We start from the raw sequence: 16,351 nt of genomic DNA on the forward strand, positions 1-16,351 counted from the left end.
CAGCCAGCAAAACATCTAGGGGATGATCACGCATGCTGATAGGTGAAGAGTATGGAGGTCTGGATTGTTGGGATATAGAGTCCTGAGAAAATACACAATGTGGTATTAAATAGTGACTGGACAACAAAGGGTCACTGTCAGCCATGATGACAAGGCATTTTTCCACCAGTGCTGAGTCATGGGAAGTGACATCAGAGATGATGGTCACCAAGTGCAGTAAAGTGCTGCAAAAGGCTGCAAAAGTGCAAAGTCACCCTGGACAGGGGACAGAGATCACTGTGACACAGGAGGAAGAGGTAGTGCCAAAAAGGCCACATCGAGCCCTGGCTATAAAAGGGGAGTGGCTCACAGTGTGGGTTGTGGATGATGGTGGATGGTGTTGGAGTTGTAAGATAGCCTTGTACATAGTGGAACTTCAAAAGAATAAAAGCCTTGTGAAGAGACATCTGCCTAGAGTCTCTTTTGTCAACTTCTGAAAGGAGAGAGGCATTTCTCCAGTTTGCACACAGCTGCCTGTCGCTTGTGAGGTGGTGATCCTGGTGCGAAACGTTGGCATGACACAGCACGCACTGTGCAACCAACGCTAACATGGATGCCTGATAGACCTGTTGTAGATGGTAAGTAGGTCTGATCTGAGCAGCAAACAAAGATACAGCTCTCAAGAGACGTGCAAAAGGTGGCTGAATCAAGGTTGTCTTGGCCACCACGGAGCAATCAGGATGCACCTTACCTGATCCTGATGAAGCTTGGCAATGACTCTGGTCTGCAGAGGGAATAGAAGGAAGATGTAAAGCTCAAGGCTGTGCTAGTTGAAAAGGAAGTCATCTCAGGCACCAGAATCTCAGGATGGAGCATCCACTTCTGACTGGAATGTGACTCCAAGCTGAGGGCATCTGTGAGGGCATTCTCCTCCCCAGGAAGATGGACATCTAAAATGGAGATTTTTCTCTGTATGCACCAGTCCCAAAACCCAAAAGTGAGGTGAAGGAAGGTGTGGGACCAAGTACCAGCTCATTCATTAAAGTAATACATGACTGTGGTGTTGTCAGCCAGCACCTGCAACTGTATGTAACTCCTGCCAAAGCAAAACAGAGGAAGCACTTTTTAAGTCCAGAGTGGCATACCATTTGCCTCCTTGCATCAGAAGATGGATAGTCTCACTATCATGAAACATTTCAACCGAATGTAGAAATTTACTCCTCCCAGATCCAGAATCAGTCTCAGACCACTGTCCCTCTTGGTGATGATGAATTACTTGGAGAAAAAACCATAAGGTATTTTCAGACGGAAGGACAGGCTTGATGGCTCCCTTTAGCAATAAAGTGTCTACGTTTTGAAACATAACGGAATGGGGAAGTAGTAGATCTGAACATCACTGTGGGAGGAAAAGATTCATATTCAATGGCGGAGCCTCTCCTCATGATGTTGAGCACCAATGAATTCATGGTGATGAAGCTCCACCATGGAGAAGGCATTGGTGGTACAGTGGTCAGAGGCTCAAAAACATTGAGAAAAGAGAGAGGCAGCATAGAAGAAAGCATTCGTGGTAAAGGTGGAGGAGTGACAATCAGGGTGTTGTCTTACAGGAAGTCAGACAGTGCTTGGAACTGTCAGTAGACTTCTTTTTTAGCTGCCCAGACTTTGGTTTCTGTGTTAAGGAGGCAGCAAAATGGTAACTGCATTGAAACTGAGACCGTGAAGGACTGCATGACCATCTCAAAGACTGCACATACTTGTAACCATTGTACCTGGACTTGGAAGGAGGTTGTACCAATGGGTTGAGCTTGCATTTTATTATTATTATTATTGCACTTCCTTACTGTCAATCACATTTTGTGGGTATGCTGTAACCTGGATTCAGTCTCAGAATTAAACAGGCCATCATCATCTAAGTCTTCAATGACTGCATGGGCTTCATCAGACAGGCCAGAGGACCAATGCCAGGCATGTTGACAGAGAGCCACAGCATGAGCCATCACCTTTCCCCGCAATGAGCAACATGCCTAGATGTCATAATCTAATGACCTGCCAACTTCTGAGCTTCTGACTGAAGGAGAGTTGGCCAGGAATGTAATTATCTTCTCCCAGATGAGATGGTGGTAGACACCCATGCAAGCCAGAATATTGGATATCTTGGAGATGACAGCAGCTGAGGAGTAGAGTTTTCTCCCCATGGTATTAAGTTTCTTGCCTTCTCTATCTACTGGAGTGGAGTGGAGACCAGGTGAAGCCTTGGATTGGGCAGTGTCAACGATTACAGAATTTTGTTTCAGATGCTGATCCAAAGAAGTAAGCGTCGAATCATCCACTGCATACAAGGCCTCCAACTTGCTCAAAGTTGACAGGATGCAAGATGGTGTCAACATGACTTTTGAATCACTTGAGAAAGGTATGGAAGCATTGGTAAGGCTGAAGGAGTAGCAATCTGTGACTGGACTATCTTGGACACTGGGTCTTTGATGTGGGTCTGCTTCTGCTGGGCCCTGAGCTTCTAGGGTTTAGCCATTTGAAGCATTTGCTCGATGGCCTTGACACCATCCAACAGGGAGGAGGGATCTACAGCACCTAGTTTAACAGCAGATGGTTTCCTGGCATGGATCATATCAGAGTCTGAATCCGATCCTAATTGAGAAGTGGTTGTGGAAGAAGATATATGGATTGTCTGACTAGCAACTGTAACAGAGGATGCAGGTTTCTCTTTGACACTCACAGAAGCTTCATGAGCTTGACTGAGAAGAGGACTGAAACACTTCAATAGAGCATTTGGTAGTAGACTGATTCATTGACTAACAACCTTGCTGGACCGTGACCATGACAGCAGACTGAATGCATGTCGAATGCTGTCATCTCTGCTTGGAGTGGTGTGCAGGCTTATGACGCAGTACATACCGACAGGATCTCCTATCCACTGAAGAACAGCGGCTGTCATAATAGTAAGATTCCCATGAGGGAGCCCTATAAATGTAATAACCAGTGTTGAGATTATATAAGAACTCGATAACTATGCTGCCATCTGACTTCATAACATCTAGGAGAAGAGGTCAACCAGATGCAGAGCAGGAGCAAGACCTGGAATGATGTTGAAGTCTAACCAGAGTTGGAGCTGGAGACAGAGAGGCTGTAACTCTGACCTCAGAGAATCATGGATCTCCCCTTCTGAATGGTCACGAGACCCACCGTCATAGACAGAAACAGTTTCCATCATGACTGTGTAGCACTGTGGAGAAGGAGGTAACAGGGACACCAGGGCATGCTGGAAGATTATAGCCGATCAGGGTCGAAGAAGCAGCTCAAGGTGAAACATGCTCCTTGCAACAATATGGGACTTGCACAAACACTGAAGGCACTTCAAGTGCCCATCTCGGCCTGGGATCTTCACGCCGCATCTAATGCACTTCTTAAAAGAAGCCAATGGTACTGAAAAAACCGAAAGGGCTGGTGCGGCTGACAGCTAATGCTGACAAAGCAATCAAATGGAGTTTTATGGAACTGAAGTCCTGTATACTGAAGAAATGAACGCTGTTCATGATGAAGTTGCTGCAGCAGCAGATGAAAAGGAACTACCAGTTTCTGCAGGAAGTCCTTTATACAGGGCTGTCGGGGGGTGGGGTGGGCGAGGCTACTGCCAAAGAAGAATGTTCCAAAGAGGCTCTGCACAGGTGCAGGATTACCCAGTTGTGTGAGGCACAGAGACCATGAAGAAGAACCAAGCTTCTCGTGCAGTATTTTACCCTGCTAGTATAAAGAAACTTCTGTTAATTAGCAAACAGTACAAAAAATATGATAGGATTGCACTTTTCAAACTGAATCTTCCTCAGTTCTCATCTCAAGATTAAAACTGCACACTTAATTTTACAAATGTAAATATAGAAGATGCATCTTCCTACCATTTAAAAAAAGTTGCCAGTGGATGAAATCAGTCAGATGTACTGAATATATGCAAACAGAGAAGGCATGCCAAAGTTATGCCAAATCTATGAAGGCACTAAAACAACAGAGAAACCCTATCTTGGCCTATGAACTGGCTGTAACACTGGAACAGATCTACACAACAACCACAAGCTACCTGCCCCGATCCGGGCTGCCACTGTGGTCCTGAGCCAGCTGCCAAAAAGGAATGGGTTTTCGCTCTATTTTGACCCGGCTCTTCCAGGTTGGGGTGGCCCCAGAATGAATTCTAGCCGTGTTCAGGGTGTGTGTTGTGTAAACACCACACCTCCAAAGCAGTCCGATGGTGGACCTTTTGGCCTGTGTGCTTGAGGCCTCTGGTGGAGGTTTTCCTTGAAGCTGACCAGTTTTGCATTTTTAAATAGCATTTACCACAGTTTATAGAATTATTCTATACAACTCCGCATATAAAAGCTGAACTTTGCATACAAAAGCTGCACTTAAGACAGATTCTGAAGAATATTGTTTTTCTGACAGATGTGTCAAATGCCTGTTAAAAGCTACTAAAATGTAACATTTTGGAAAAAAGGTATTTCTACTGTTGGGTAATTACATATTAAAAACAGATCTCATGCACTATTTACATAACTACTTTAATTTAATGCATTTCTTAGTTGCCTTTCAAATCCTTTCAAGGCAGGATAATGTGAAAGGCATTAATTACAATATGGAACAACATGCTCCAAAGAGCAGTGGGAACATTTCAGGCTGCTGGAAAATCGTGTTCTATTTTCCCAACACAAGACTACACACTACAATATTTAAACTGAACTCCTTGCAAAGTATAGTAAAATTATAAGATTTACCTCTTGGCGCCCACCAGAGCATGCTAATGAAAGTGGAGTGTCCTTAGTACGTTCAGATTGGGCTTCTATATCTCCACCTTTGTCTAGCAGGATCTCTACAACACCAACATGTCCTGCAGTGGCAGCTAAAATTAGCGGTGTAAAACCTAAAGGAAATATCAAAAGTCACTTTGAAGGGAAGGCAAATTTAATCACTACACAGGAGGTAAAATTAGAATCGGTAACTCACAATAAATATTGTCAGAGGGAATCACTTATGGGAAACAGACATGAAGGCCAATGCTTTGAGTTTCAATTGAGTACTTGAGGTATGGAAAGCAGAAGTAATAATAAGTCTGTATTTAAATAAATACAAATACCATACTCAATTAATTTTCAAAACTCCATACAGCATCACATTTCAGTATAGCAACAAAGATTAAATTCTCCCAAACCTGACAACACTGTTCCAAAGCACAAAAACACTTCCATCTGCATAAGCTCCTGATAAAAGCACTGATTAGTGGCAGCACTTCAGTAACTTACCCTTCTTGTCTCTGTGTTCTATACTGGCACCTCGTGCTATCAAGACAGAGACGAGTTCTTCATGCCCACCAGCACATGCAAGAGTCAGTGCAGTATCATGGTTACTCTCCGTCTAAACATTGGAAAAGATGTATATTATGTTTACTCTAGCATGCTTTATAAGTGCTGTGTATATAACAAATAACAACTGAAATAAAAACAGATTTATAATTAATCCATACTACTCACGTGGGCATCAATGTCAACAGACGGGTATGTGGGGAGCACAGACTGAGAAGTCACATTGAGGGCTTGTGAACAGGCCTCAGGTGTAGGCGATTCCGTAGTATGCGAGGAATTGGAGCCAGTGGGCACTCTGCTATTAACAGCTGAGAAAGGGGGGAAAAGATATTCAGCTTTTCCTGCTTGAACAGCTCGTTTTCTAGAGAACTGGCCATGTCCTCTTAATGAATTATGCCCCACCAGGAGAATGAAAAGTGGCATGCCAGTTTCAGAAATACTTTGATTTAATTCTTTTAATACTTTGTACAAAAGCCAAATAAAAAATGCATGCACATCCCAAGAAGTGTGAACACACATATGTAAACTATAAAGTATGTCCTTGTAAAATATCTAGAAAGAGTAACTGGGAAAGTATCTTCTTTCCTCCCCTAAATTTTAAAGAGGGATGAATCACATTTTAGGTATTTGCACAGCTGTGAACTTGTTTGGGGGGGGGGGGTCTACTGCTAGTTTTTATTGGCCATCCATGTATTATGTTTCTATGCCATTTCAGCTAAGCTCCTGAAGCAGTACCTGACCAAGAAAAACATGTAAAAGAAGACTGACTCACAGATACCAGTGTCAGCAATCTTCCTTCCCAGTAAGTGAACTTGACTGCAGACCTGAAACTGGATGCAACCACTGTTTTTCTAAGATTTAGGGAAACACATCTCAGAAATAAAGAACCACCTTCTCTGTAATTTAACTATGCTAACAACTATGTTCTCTTCTCAGAGCAAATGTAAGTCAGAATACATGTTCTGGGTACAGAACACCACAGGTTCCTGTCAACTAAATGAATCTCAGGTAGCAGCATGAGGGAAGAGGCTCTGGAAACTACTTGAGACCTTGAAAGCTACTGCCAATCACTAGACAAATACTGGGGTAAAGGGGCCAAGGGTCTCAGTAGAACAAGTCATCAATGGAAAAAACTGGTGCCAAAGATGAGATAAAAATACTTTTTGTAAAAGAAATACATCTGAAATATTAAACGATGAAGTAACTATTTGAATTTTTTGGTTCTTCTGCTACCTGAGCTTTGTGTCTGTATCCATACTTTAGCTGTACTGTAGTATAATCATGAGAAAAAGTAACATTTTCACAGTCCACATTTTTGTGCACAAATCTCTAGTTGGATTTTGATTACTTTGTTTTTCAGGAGATAAAACACACACAAAAAATGGCAATCAAAAGGTGCTGCTTTTGTTAACTGCTTACTAAAAAACTTACTGCAAAAGTATTTACAATTCACATTTTCAAAGTTTTAAAAATACAAATCCCATGAGAGTGAAGCCCAAGACCAAAGACAAATAATGTCAGTTATTTCAGATTTTCTTACCACTTTTTTTTTAAAAAATAGATAATTTGTCTTATTTGAGTTAGGTATTAAAGGTACTGAAAAGCATTAAAATAAAATGTCAAAAATAAACCTGGCTGTCCACAAACTACCAGTTATACTAGTAAATCTTTGTTTCAAGGAATTGCAGAAAACCCACTATTACTGACTATCTGGATTGCACTATTTTATACATTAGGATTCCCATTTTGGTGCCTTCCCAGTGTCTTGGACCCCATCATTAGTCACCCAGCATAGTCACATCTAGAAGGTACCAGGATGGGGAAATTGTTCGACACTAAGTCTAGCAAGGAAACAAAATAGTGCAAGAAGTAACTTACAAAATAGGAAACAAACAAGTTTTCCTCTGTTAGAACCATTTGAAAGTACAGTTGGCCCTCTGTATCCATGGAATCTTTATCCATAGATTCAAGCATCCATGGGTTGAAAATGATTTTGTCATTTTATAAAAAGAACACAATTTTAAATACCATTGTATTTAATGGGACTTGAACATCCACGGATCTGGGTATCCAAGGGGGGTCCTGGAATCAAACTCCAGAGGATACCAAGGGCCCACTGTATCTGATTCGACAAAATTGGTTAAATTGGCAGACATCAGAAGAGATAATAATGTATAAGCATTTCAGCAACATTTTCTCTCCAGATCAGGATACAATACCTTTAAGTCAAATACATTAGTGGGCCTTAGAACTGATTTCTATGATGTGTAAGAAAATAGTTACACTTCCATACACTCTGATTACTAAAGTTACACTTTGCATACTGGGAAAAAATATACCTTTTAAAAAACCATTAAGGCTTACACAGAAACTGATCTTTGATGTCACACATCAAATCAACCAGCCTTCATACAGTGAATATCATTAAAATTTGGCCATCATCCAGAACAAAAATCAAATGCTAAGATATGATGAGTATCTTGTTTTCTGGTGCAATGCTAAATGTGTGCTTCTGAAGTACAATATATAGTGGTGTCCTGATCAGTGTAAGAGACATTATCAAAATCTTGGAAGGATCAACTGAAATGATGACATACAAGTTGACTCCCCAAGAGTTTGTTAGTTAAGGAACAGGGGACTGTAGAAACATTGTTTTTAAGTGACAAAAGCAGGTGAAACAGGGAAATACTGAGGTAAAGGGTATGAATCTAAATGCAATGACATACAGATAGGGTGCTTTTCAATTTGAAATGAGAACAGTGAGGGGTCAAGGACTGCACAGAAAATTTGGGCTCTGAAAAAAGATTTGAAAGAAGAGAGCATGTGACAATCAGGACAGCCAAATATACATGCCCACTCCCCCCATGAGAAAGGAGACAAATTCAACAGAATAGAAGACAGGGGATGTGTGGTACAACCATTCCACCCCCACTGTGTGTATGTGAAAGTGTGCACACTCTCCTAAGCATTCAATTTCCAACTGTGGCCAGCTGGATGCATCTCTACGTATGTCTCTAATAATTAGCACCAGCTGTGTTGCTTAACATACCCACTCAGCCCTACAAGGTCTTCATTCCAACAACAGCCAGACAACTACTCTACATGGAGCAAGCACAGAACAACTGTTTGCAAAGAGTAACTGTACATATAAAAGACAAACTAGCAGCCCCTTGTCACATATGTCTGGGCCAACTGAGGTACAGAGGTAGGAAAAGAGGGAGAGTCAGGAGGCATTAAACCAGCAAGACAGATGCTTCAGTGCCTTCTCACTTATGACTGGGTCAACTGAGGCAGAGAGCTAAGGAAAAAAACACACCCAATATATATTACCATGTCATTAGAACAAATGAGGAAAATCTGGATAACTAGAATAAAATTCTAAAGCAGTCAACAACTTTTAAATCATATTATGCCACAGGTTGCAGTTTGTAATGGTCATGGTTGCATACTGTGTGATCCAAAAAAAATAATTGTATTCCTTATCCTAAGCAATGTGCTACTATAAGGAGGAGATGTTACTGTAATATGCAGCTGCATAATATAGTTAGCAGCCATATAGTTGCAAACATACACAAACCATCTCTCAAGTGATATTAAAAAGCAACTAGCAGCCAATTCGTGTCACCAAGCAAGCAAACAGAAATACTGTGCTGGTTAAGAGAAATAAAACAATTTCTTATTTAAAGTCAACAGTCATTAATATATAGAGACAAAATTAAAGTTTGCAAAAGGATATGCAATTTTTGTAGTACATCAATTCTGTGTACTAACAGGTGCTACAGAATTATTCTGTGTTCTGTGAAAAATTTCAATACAAATGGCTTTAATAATCAAAAAAATATTTGTATTATAAAACAGCACATCAAATGGATAGCTTATCTTGGTTACATACTTTTAAGATACAATTTTTCTATTTCTCAAATGTACACTTTTTTGGGGAGGGGGGAGGTCTTCAAATTTTACAGGTGGGAATTACCACAAAAATGGTGAGGTATGCAAAGCTGCTTTTATAGCAAAACTGTGAGCCAGATTGCTGTTGTAGGAACAGTTAGAAGCATGGGAGGTAATATATGATTGGCTCAGGAAATCAAATACTGGAAGCTTCAGAATATAAGACCACACAAAGATCTGGCTGGATGCTAGAAACTAATATGATTCAAGGACTTACATTTTTCTTCATGTAAAGAAACAACTCTATAGATCAAATTGCTCTAACTGAAAGCTCTTCTTCATCATTGTCTTGATACAAATGTAAGTTATTATCCCTATCCCTCAAATCTTGGGAATTCTAGTTCTCCCCAAAAATCCCCCCATGATCATACTACACTATTTGGTTAATTCCCTCTGAAATAGAAGTACAGTACTTCATACAAAATTCAAATTGATAGGTCTGAGCTTTTCCCACCATTACCTGTAGCTGTAGAAATTTTCTAACTTCTGTGTACCTAGTACTGGGTAACTTGAACTCAAAACATACATGCCTGCGTACACATACACCGTTTTTAAAAGCCAGCACACACTTTTACTCCCTCTGTACCACTCCACTGCCAACACTTGCCTGGTTTTCACAAAGTACTATAGACAATCTATTCCTATCTTCAACAAGAAAACAACAAACAAAAAACCCCACAACAAACTCCTTGCAGTTAAAACTGTCAGTATGCCTACTTCTGCTGTTTTAGAATTTATTTCATAAAACTGGAAAATTATACAGGTCACTTAACATTGTAAAAACCAGATGTGTTATCTTACTATTGGCAAGTCCAAATTTGAAAAGATGTTCATTTAGATATCACTTCATAAACAGGTATTTAAAGCCATCATGAAGAGATTTTTCTGACACCCTTAGCTATTTCTGATTAAGTTTTACTTATCTGACTGGCAATATCAGAGACTGCTACTATCCAATGTGCAAAACTAAAAAAGCATCCTTTACCGCTGGCTCAAAATTTTGCAAGCATCTCTATCTGTGTATCAGGAGAAATCAGTCACTGCAACAACTCCTAGAATAATTGTTTTCAGCTTTTTATTAGGGTACTAGACAAAACCCTGTAAGTGCTGTTTCCCACTCCTCATGAAATCAACTGCACCACTTTACAAGATGAATAGTTTATTAAACATAAGTAATGTTTAATAAAGATAAGGAAGCTGTGTTATGGTCATTGAATACATAAAATAAAAGCCAGAGCATTTTCAATTATATTAGCTTATATTATATAGCTTCCTAAACATTCTGACACCAATTCAATTTTAGTTTTGAATTAATTCTTTCCTCTTCAAATTTTCTTCATATTCTCATTTCTAACACTTCCTTTTCCTGGCTGGTCACTGTGAATAACTAAATTTCTAATTTCTTTGGTAATTAGTTTTATTATTCTTATTTTCAGTACCTCTGCTAGATGAGACAACAAGAAGTTATATGGGCTAAGCCCAGACTACTATCCCTGTAGCGCAGTGTTTCTAAACAGACAACTTTCCACTATATCAGTCACTGGACTGCTTTTGTTAAAGCAGCACTGCCATTTCAGAAACACATAACAAAACAATCTATTCCACGATGGGTGAAACTGTGAGGCTGTTGTTCTTCTGGACAAAGAGGGGATGGGTGAATTATCTTTCCTAAAGGTTCTCAGGAGGAACAATTTGTCTTTCAAATGGGCCCTGCACCATTTAACCTAAGAAAAATCAAAAGCAAAATTCAAAAAAATTATTTTTTTCTTTAACCATTTCTGCCGTCTTCTCTGGGCAGAGGGCCCAAAAAGCTGAAAATTGGCCCTTGGACCTGCTAAAGCTGCCCATCTCTGAATTAAAATACTTCTTTTAGATTTTCCCTGAGTTATCACGGCTATGACTTTGCAGGAACTAAGGAGAACAGTGGAGGACAGAGAGTCTTGGTGATGTCTCATCCACAGGGTCCCCATCATGGGTCAAGATCGACTCAAGGGTGGTTAACAACAAAAAACTACACAAATGCTAAGAAAGGGGACAAAATATACGCTCAACTTTTTTTTTCTTGTGCTACCTTTGTTTCCAAAGGTTACTCACTAGCGTTGCTCCAGTAACCACACTGTTCTCTTTTTTCTCTTCATCCATCTTTGCACTGAATATAAGGCAGCTCTCATAATATTTGCAATATATGCAAATCCTTGAAAATATAGATACATGAACCCCCAAAGGTCACACATCTCTTGGCCAGATGTTACCTCATATTGTCCAGAACTGTGTGCATAATGTATATTAAGCTTCAGATTGCACTCTTTTTTTTTGTTGCAATGGCTTTGGTAAAGCAAGCAAATGACTATTCCAAACAGTCATGTTTCAGTCCTCTTTTGACAACAAGCTTCCATCCATGTTGCTTTGTACAAACAAGGGAAACTTGAATGTCTAACAACAAATCTTTGTTTTTTCCAGGAACAACAACTGACACTTCTCTACTAAAAGATCCATTAGCAATAGTGAAAGTATAAATATCTACATGATAATATAACTGCAATGAATACTTCTAGTTGAAAAAAAGATTGGGTATTCTTTTTGTTCACTTCTTTCCCTTTCAGCTGCATTAGAGTTAGGTCAGTGCTTCTCTCACTTCAATTTAACATCATGATTTCAACATGTAACGAAGTCTAACCTTACCATACCATGTAGTCATTCAGATGTAAGAGTTAGCAGATGACTTCATGAGGTTAAACAAGACTGAGAGTAATCCCTCCTGCCACTCAGGCTGGCACATTTGAAGGGGGCAAATCATATCAAGCAGTCATAGTGTTAAGTATGGCTGTTGCTTGTGGCTACATAAGAAAAACATTCAAATACCATTTACTGCTAAAACATAGGTAATTTAATCTGAAGCAACCTTGAATAACTTGTAGGAAGCTTCACAATCTGTAGCATTTAAGCAGCACTACCTTGTGAGATGAAAAGAATGTAAATGTACCCTACAAAATGCTGGTTTTGTTACTTTTTTCTTTCTTCCTGCATGAAACTTTTATATAGGTCAAGACCTCATAACCTCAGCTAAGATAGTATCTTTTCTTGAGCAAGGGATGAGAATACTGACATTATCTTAACTGCTAGATGGACCACAATTACAGTTTCATCCATTGCACTGGATGAAATGGAAAGAAAAATATCCTCTGCCACTTATGTAAAAGGGAAAAAAAGAGAAACTACACATCTGTGAAGTTTCCACAATGACAGATGCTTCAAGAATTCTGAAATTTCCTTCTTTTTCAGCCTTTTTCTGCAGTCAGGGTTCAAATGGAATTTGCAGGCTATATATAAACTATGCAGGCTATATAATCCAGAAAACCTAAACTCACTCCATTACCTTTGATCAACTAAGCTAATTTGACATGTTAAAGTAAAGGACAGCCAGGATTATAATTAGCACTTCTTACCAAGCAAGACCTATTGTTCACTTTCTGTTACAAGTATTTTCAGCCCTTTCATTTTAGCTAGAGAAAAGTATTATGCTATAAAAATTCATGACAGTCAAGCACCACTATTAAGCATGTACAGACACTGCATGCAAGCACCAATCCATCCAAATGGCACCTCCACATGAGTGCAGCCTGGTCACAAGTCCAATGACTGTTCCACAAACTTTTACTGTAGCTTTATTTCTTGAGATCAGATTTCCTTATAGGTTACAACAGTGAAGCAGAAGAAAAAAAATACAGTAAGATGTCAATAAACCAAGGTTTAGATTGCCCTCTAAAAGACCAACCCAAACGCTTTGGAATTTATGACTGAATGCTATCATTAAAAATAGCAAGTAAAATACTATCTGTACATATTTCAGAGAGGAAACTGCAACTGACACTTGTCACAAGAAGTGGGAACAAAGGAAACTGAGCATTCATATTAATACAAGAAAATGCATATTTCTCAACCCACCTGCTATCAGGTCATCAAGAGTGTCGGTAAGCGTCTGTGCTGGAGTAGCAACCATTAATCCATCTGGTTCTTGAACTAACAGTCCCTGACCATGTCCAGCAATTGGCTGCTGCTGTCCTACATTTTGCTGATTACCTAATACCTTCTGAAGTTCAAAAGAATCTGTCCCATTACAACCTATGTTACTTGAAAAGTTACACGGTGGTGTAGACAAAGGCTGGAGCGGGGCAAACTCTGTTTGCTCAGGAGATGGTGGAGACTGTTGCGGCTCATCTTTACACAAGACACTGTCAACCTGTGATAACCCTGAAAAGTTATCCCCAGGAAGACTCTCATTTCCTTCCACTTCTGGGAGGATACCTGTGTGTGGGCACTGCTGCTGCTGGGTAAGGGGTGACTCTGTCTGACCTTTGGTCTCCAAATATTCTTTGGTAAATTGCTGTTGTGTTTTCATCTGCAATTGCCTTTCCACCTTTTGCAGTTCCTTCAATATTTTCTTCTTCTTCTGTACTTGTTCTTCTCTGTTCTTTTTGAGCTCTTCAATCTTATCTTTATTCAATGGCTCACCTTGAATTAATTCCAATGATTTAAGCTGTGCTTTTTCAATAGCACTAATTCTTTGTCCAAGTTCATTCAGCTTGCCTTCCGTTTCTTCTACTATACATTCCAAAGGCTGGTATGGGTGAAAAGGTGGTAGTAGGTCCTGATCTGCTACCTGAAGGGAAGTTGACTTCTGCTTGGATGTACCTAAGCACATGAAAAATGTTTGAAAAAATGCCATGCTGAAGTTAACCCATACCTCCCCACACCTTCCCCACCCAAACCTAACCACATTTAAGACAAAACATCTTAAAACCTACACTTCATAACGAGATAGAGAGCACAAGCTAGAACTGGAATTTTAAATATGGACCCTAGCATTCCTTGAATTACACCTATTACTGTAAATATATAGAGGAATGTCTGTTAGATATAAAAGAAATAAAAGGTAGCCTGCAAACAGAAAGCAATATTTAGAATATTGACTGATGCCTTGACTACAAATAATTCTGGAAGGCAAAAGCAGTGAAATTCTATAAATACAGTTGAACACTCAAACCTTAACTTATGTAAATTAAACAATATGCAAAACTCACATATGTATAACCCCACCCACGCTTTTCTCTGGGAGTTGTGCTCTATAAATACACTATAAATGCATCAACAACTATTTTTCCCAGAATGATGACCCTGACAATACAACAGTGTTGACAATTTCTTAAAACCAAACAAGTATGTGCAACGGTAAAACACTCTTCTTGATTGTGAGTTCCTGCATGGCAGGGGTTGGACTAGGATTAGGTGGACCTATGTAACCTTAAAAACTGGACTAACTGATTATGCACATTTTGATGTTTAAATATATATATATATATATATATATATATATGTATGTATGTTTTAAAAAGTGTTTCCATAGTTTTTTAAAAAAGATAATACAACTAAGAAAAACTAAAAAGCTAGTTATTCCTGAGTACCAAGTAAAATGATGATATAATGTTTAGAAAAATGGGTGGGAAAATTCAATACTTGGGAGACATGAAACACATAAGTCCATTTTTCAGGTCCCAGTAGTCTGCTATCCCACAATTTTCAAATCTATTTTTTAAAAAATAAAAAATAAAATAATGTATCTTCATAGCCCATGTTTTTGGCCCCCAGCGCTATTTTAGACCCAGAAGAGGCCTATTTTGGCAATTGAAAGTTAAGCAGAACTTAAAAACAACAACAACAACTAATGGGTAAGCTAATTGTATGTATGTGTATGTACAGTATGTGCGTGTGTATATACTGTATATACTTGACTATAAGTTGACTTCATGTATAAGTCGAGGGCAGGTTTTGGGGCCAAAACTATGGATTTTGGTATGACCCGTGGATAAGTCGAGAGTAAGAACAGTGGTCATGTAACAAAGGATCAAAAGGATGAAGCAAAGGAAGACAATGCCAAAGAACTAACAAAACTGCAGCAGGCATAATTGTGTTCACACTGAAGGATGAATAGATGAAAGAGTAGAGGGAAGTCAGTGCTTCCAGGAGAGATTCCACTCTTGCGTTTCACCAGGAGATGGTTTCTGTTTTTACGAGAGTTAAGGTACACTTTTTATGAGAGTACTTACACTGACCCGTGGATAGGTCAACTCAAATTTTTTGGGTCACTTTTTTGACTAAAATTTCTAGACGTATACATGAGTATATACACTGTGTGTGTGTAGAGAGAGCGCGCAACAGGACTACAAATTTGAACTTTTAACTCACTTGATCACTGGGAAGTTAACCTCAATGTTCTTAATGGCCTATTATGATGCTTATGCAAAACTATTCTTTATTTATTTATTTAAGGAATTTCTGTATCACCTCTCAGCTCACAAGGGTTCCTGAGGAGATGAAAAAATGTTTTGGATGTTATTGTACTTTGCTGTATGACTAACATGGCTATCTTTGAATATGTTTCCTGGATGTGAAGATACTGTATTTTAGCCACTACAGGGGAACGCTACAGAGGAAGCCAATTAACTAGGACTTTATTATTTGGAGTTTCCACCTACAACAAAGGTAAAAACAAATTATTTTTAAATTAGAACTACATCTGCAACATTCTACCAAAACAGCACCTAACATTTTCCTAATGTAAAAGCATGGAAGCATCTCTTGAGAGACTCACATCTTGGATCTCAGAAGTATCGTTTTGTATTCCTAATGGAATTCAAATTTTATTTTTTGGACTTTAGAATGCTATGTTCCCACTGCCACATGGGCAGAAGGAGGAGGGGCCTGCCTGCATTGATATCCCTCCACACTATCGCAACACACCAACAACAGTTTCACAAAACAAAACTGTGACTAACATCGTAATTAAAAAAGAAAATTCCCCTTTATTATTTTTTTCAATTTTGTCTGATGAAGTGGCCAGTGGAGCTTCAAATGCTTGCATCATGTATTTTGTGCATTTTGTTTGGCCAAATAAAAGTATCACTATTTTGTGAATTTTGGATGAGCTATATTGCCAACAAGGCTATGCCTGAATAGGGTTTCTCAACAAAAAACAATTAAAGAAAAAGAGAACTTAAAAAAAT

General features: G+C 39.1%; 1 protein-coding gene across 10 annotated transcripts in view; it reads right to left on the bottom strand.

Moving 5' to 3' along the window:
• The window catches only part of ANKHD1 (ankyrin repeat and KH domain containing 1), a 120,337-nt gene that overhangs the window by 40,898 nt on the left and 63,088 nt on the right, over positions 1–16,351 (bottom strand). For 9 of the 10 annotated variants that reach the window (XM_089516281.1, XM_089516279.1, XM_089516277.1 and 6 more), the window contains exons 15-18: positions 13,236–13,982; positions 5,508–5,647; positions 5,280–5,391; positions 4,755–4,900 (exon numbers count right to left, since the gene is read on the bottom strand). In XM_089516281.1, the coding sequence (XP_089372407.1) occupies positions 4,755–4,900; positions 5,280–5,391; positions 5,508–5,647; positions 13,236–13,982 (1,145 nt within the window). The remainder of the gene's footprint in view (positions 1–4,754; positions 4,901–5,279; positions 5,392–5,507; positions 5,648–13,235; positions 13,983–16,351) is intronic. The other variant, XM_089516284.1, reaches the window with a different exon arrangement.

Source organism: Sceloporus occidentalis, unplaced genomic scaffold (genome assembly GCF_023333645.1).
Source record: "Sceloporus occidentalis isolate IW3139 unplaced genomic scaffold, rSceOcc1.0.p SCAF_3, whole genome shotgun sequence".
Classification (NCBI taxonomy): Eukaryota; Metazoa; Chordata; class Lepidosauria; order Squamata; family Phrynosomatidae; genus Sceloporus; species Sceloporus occidentalis.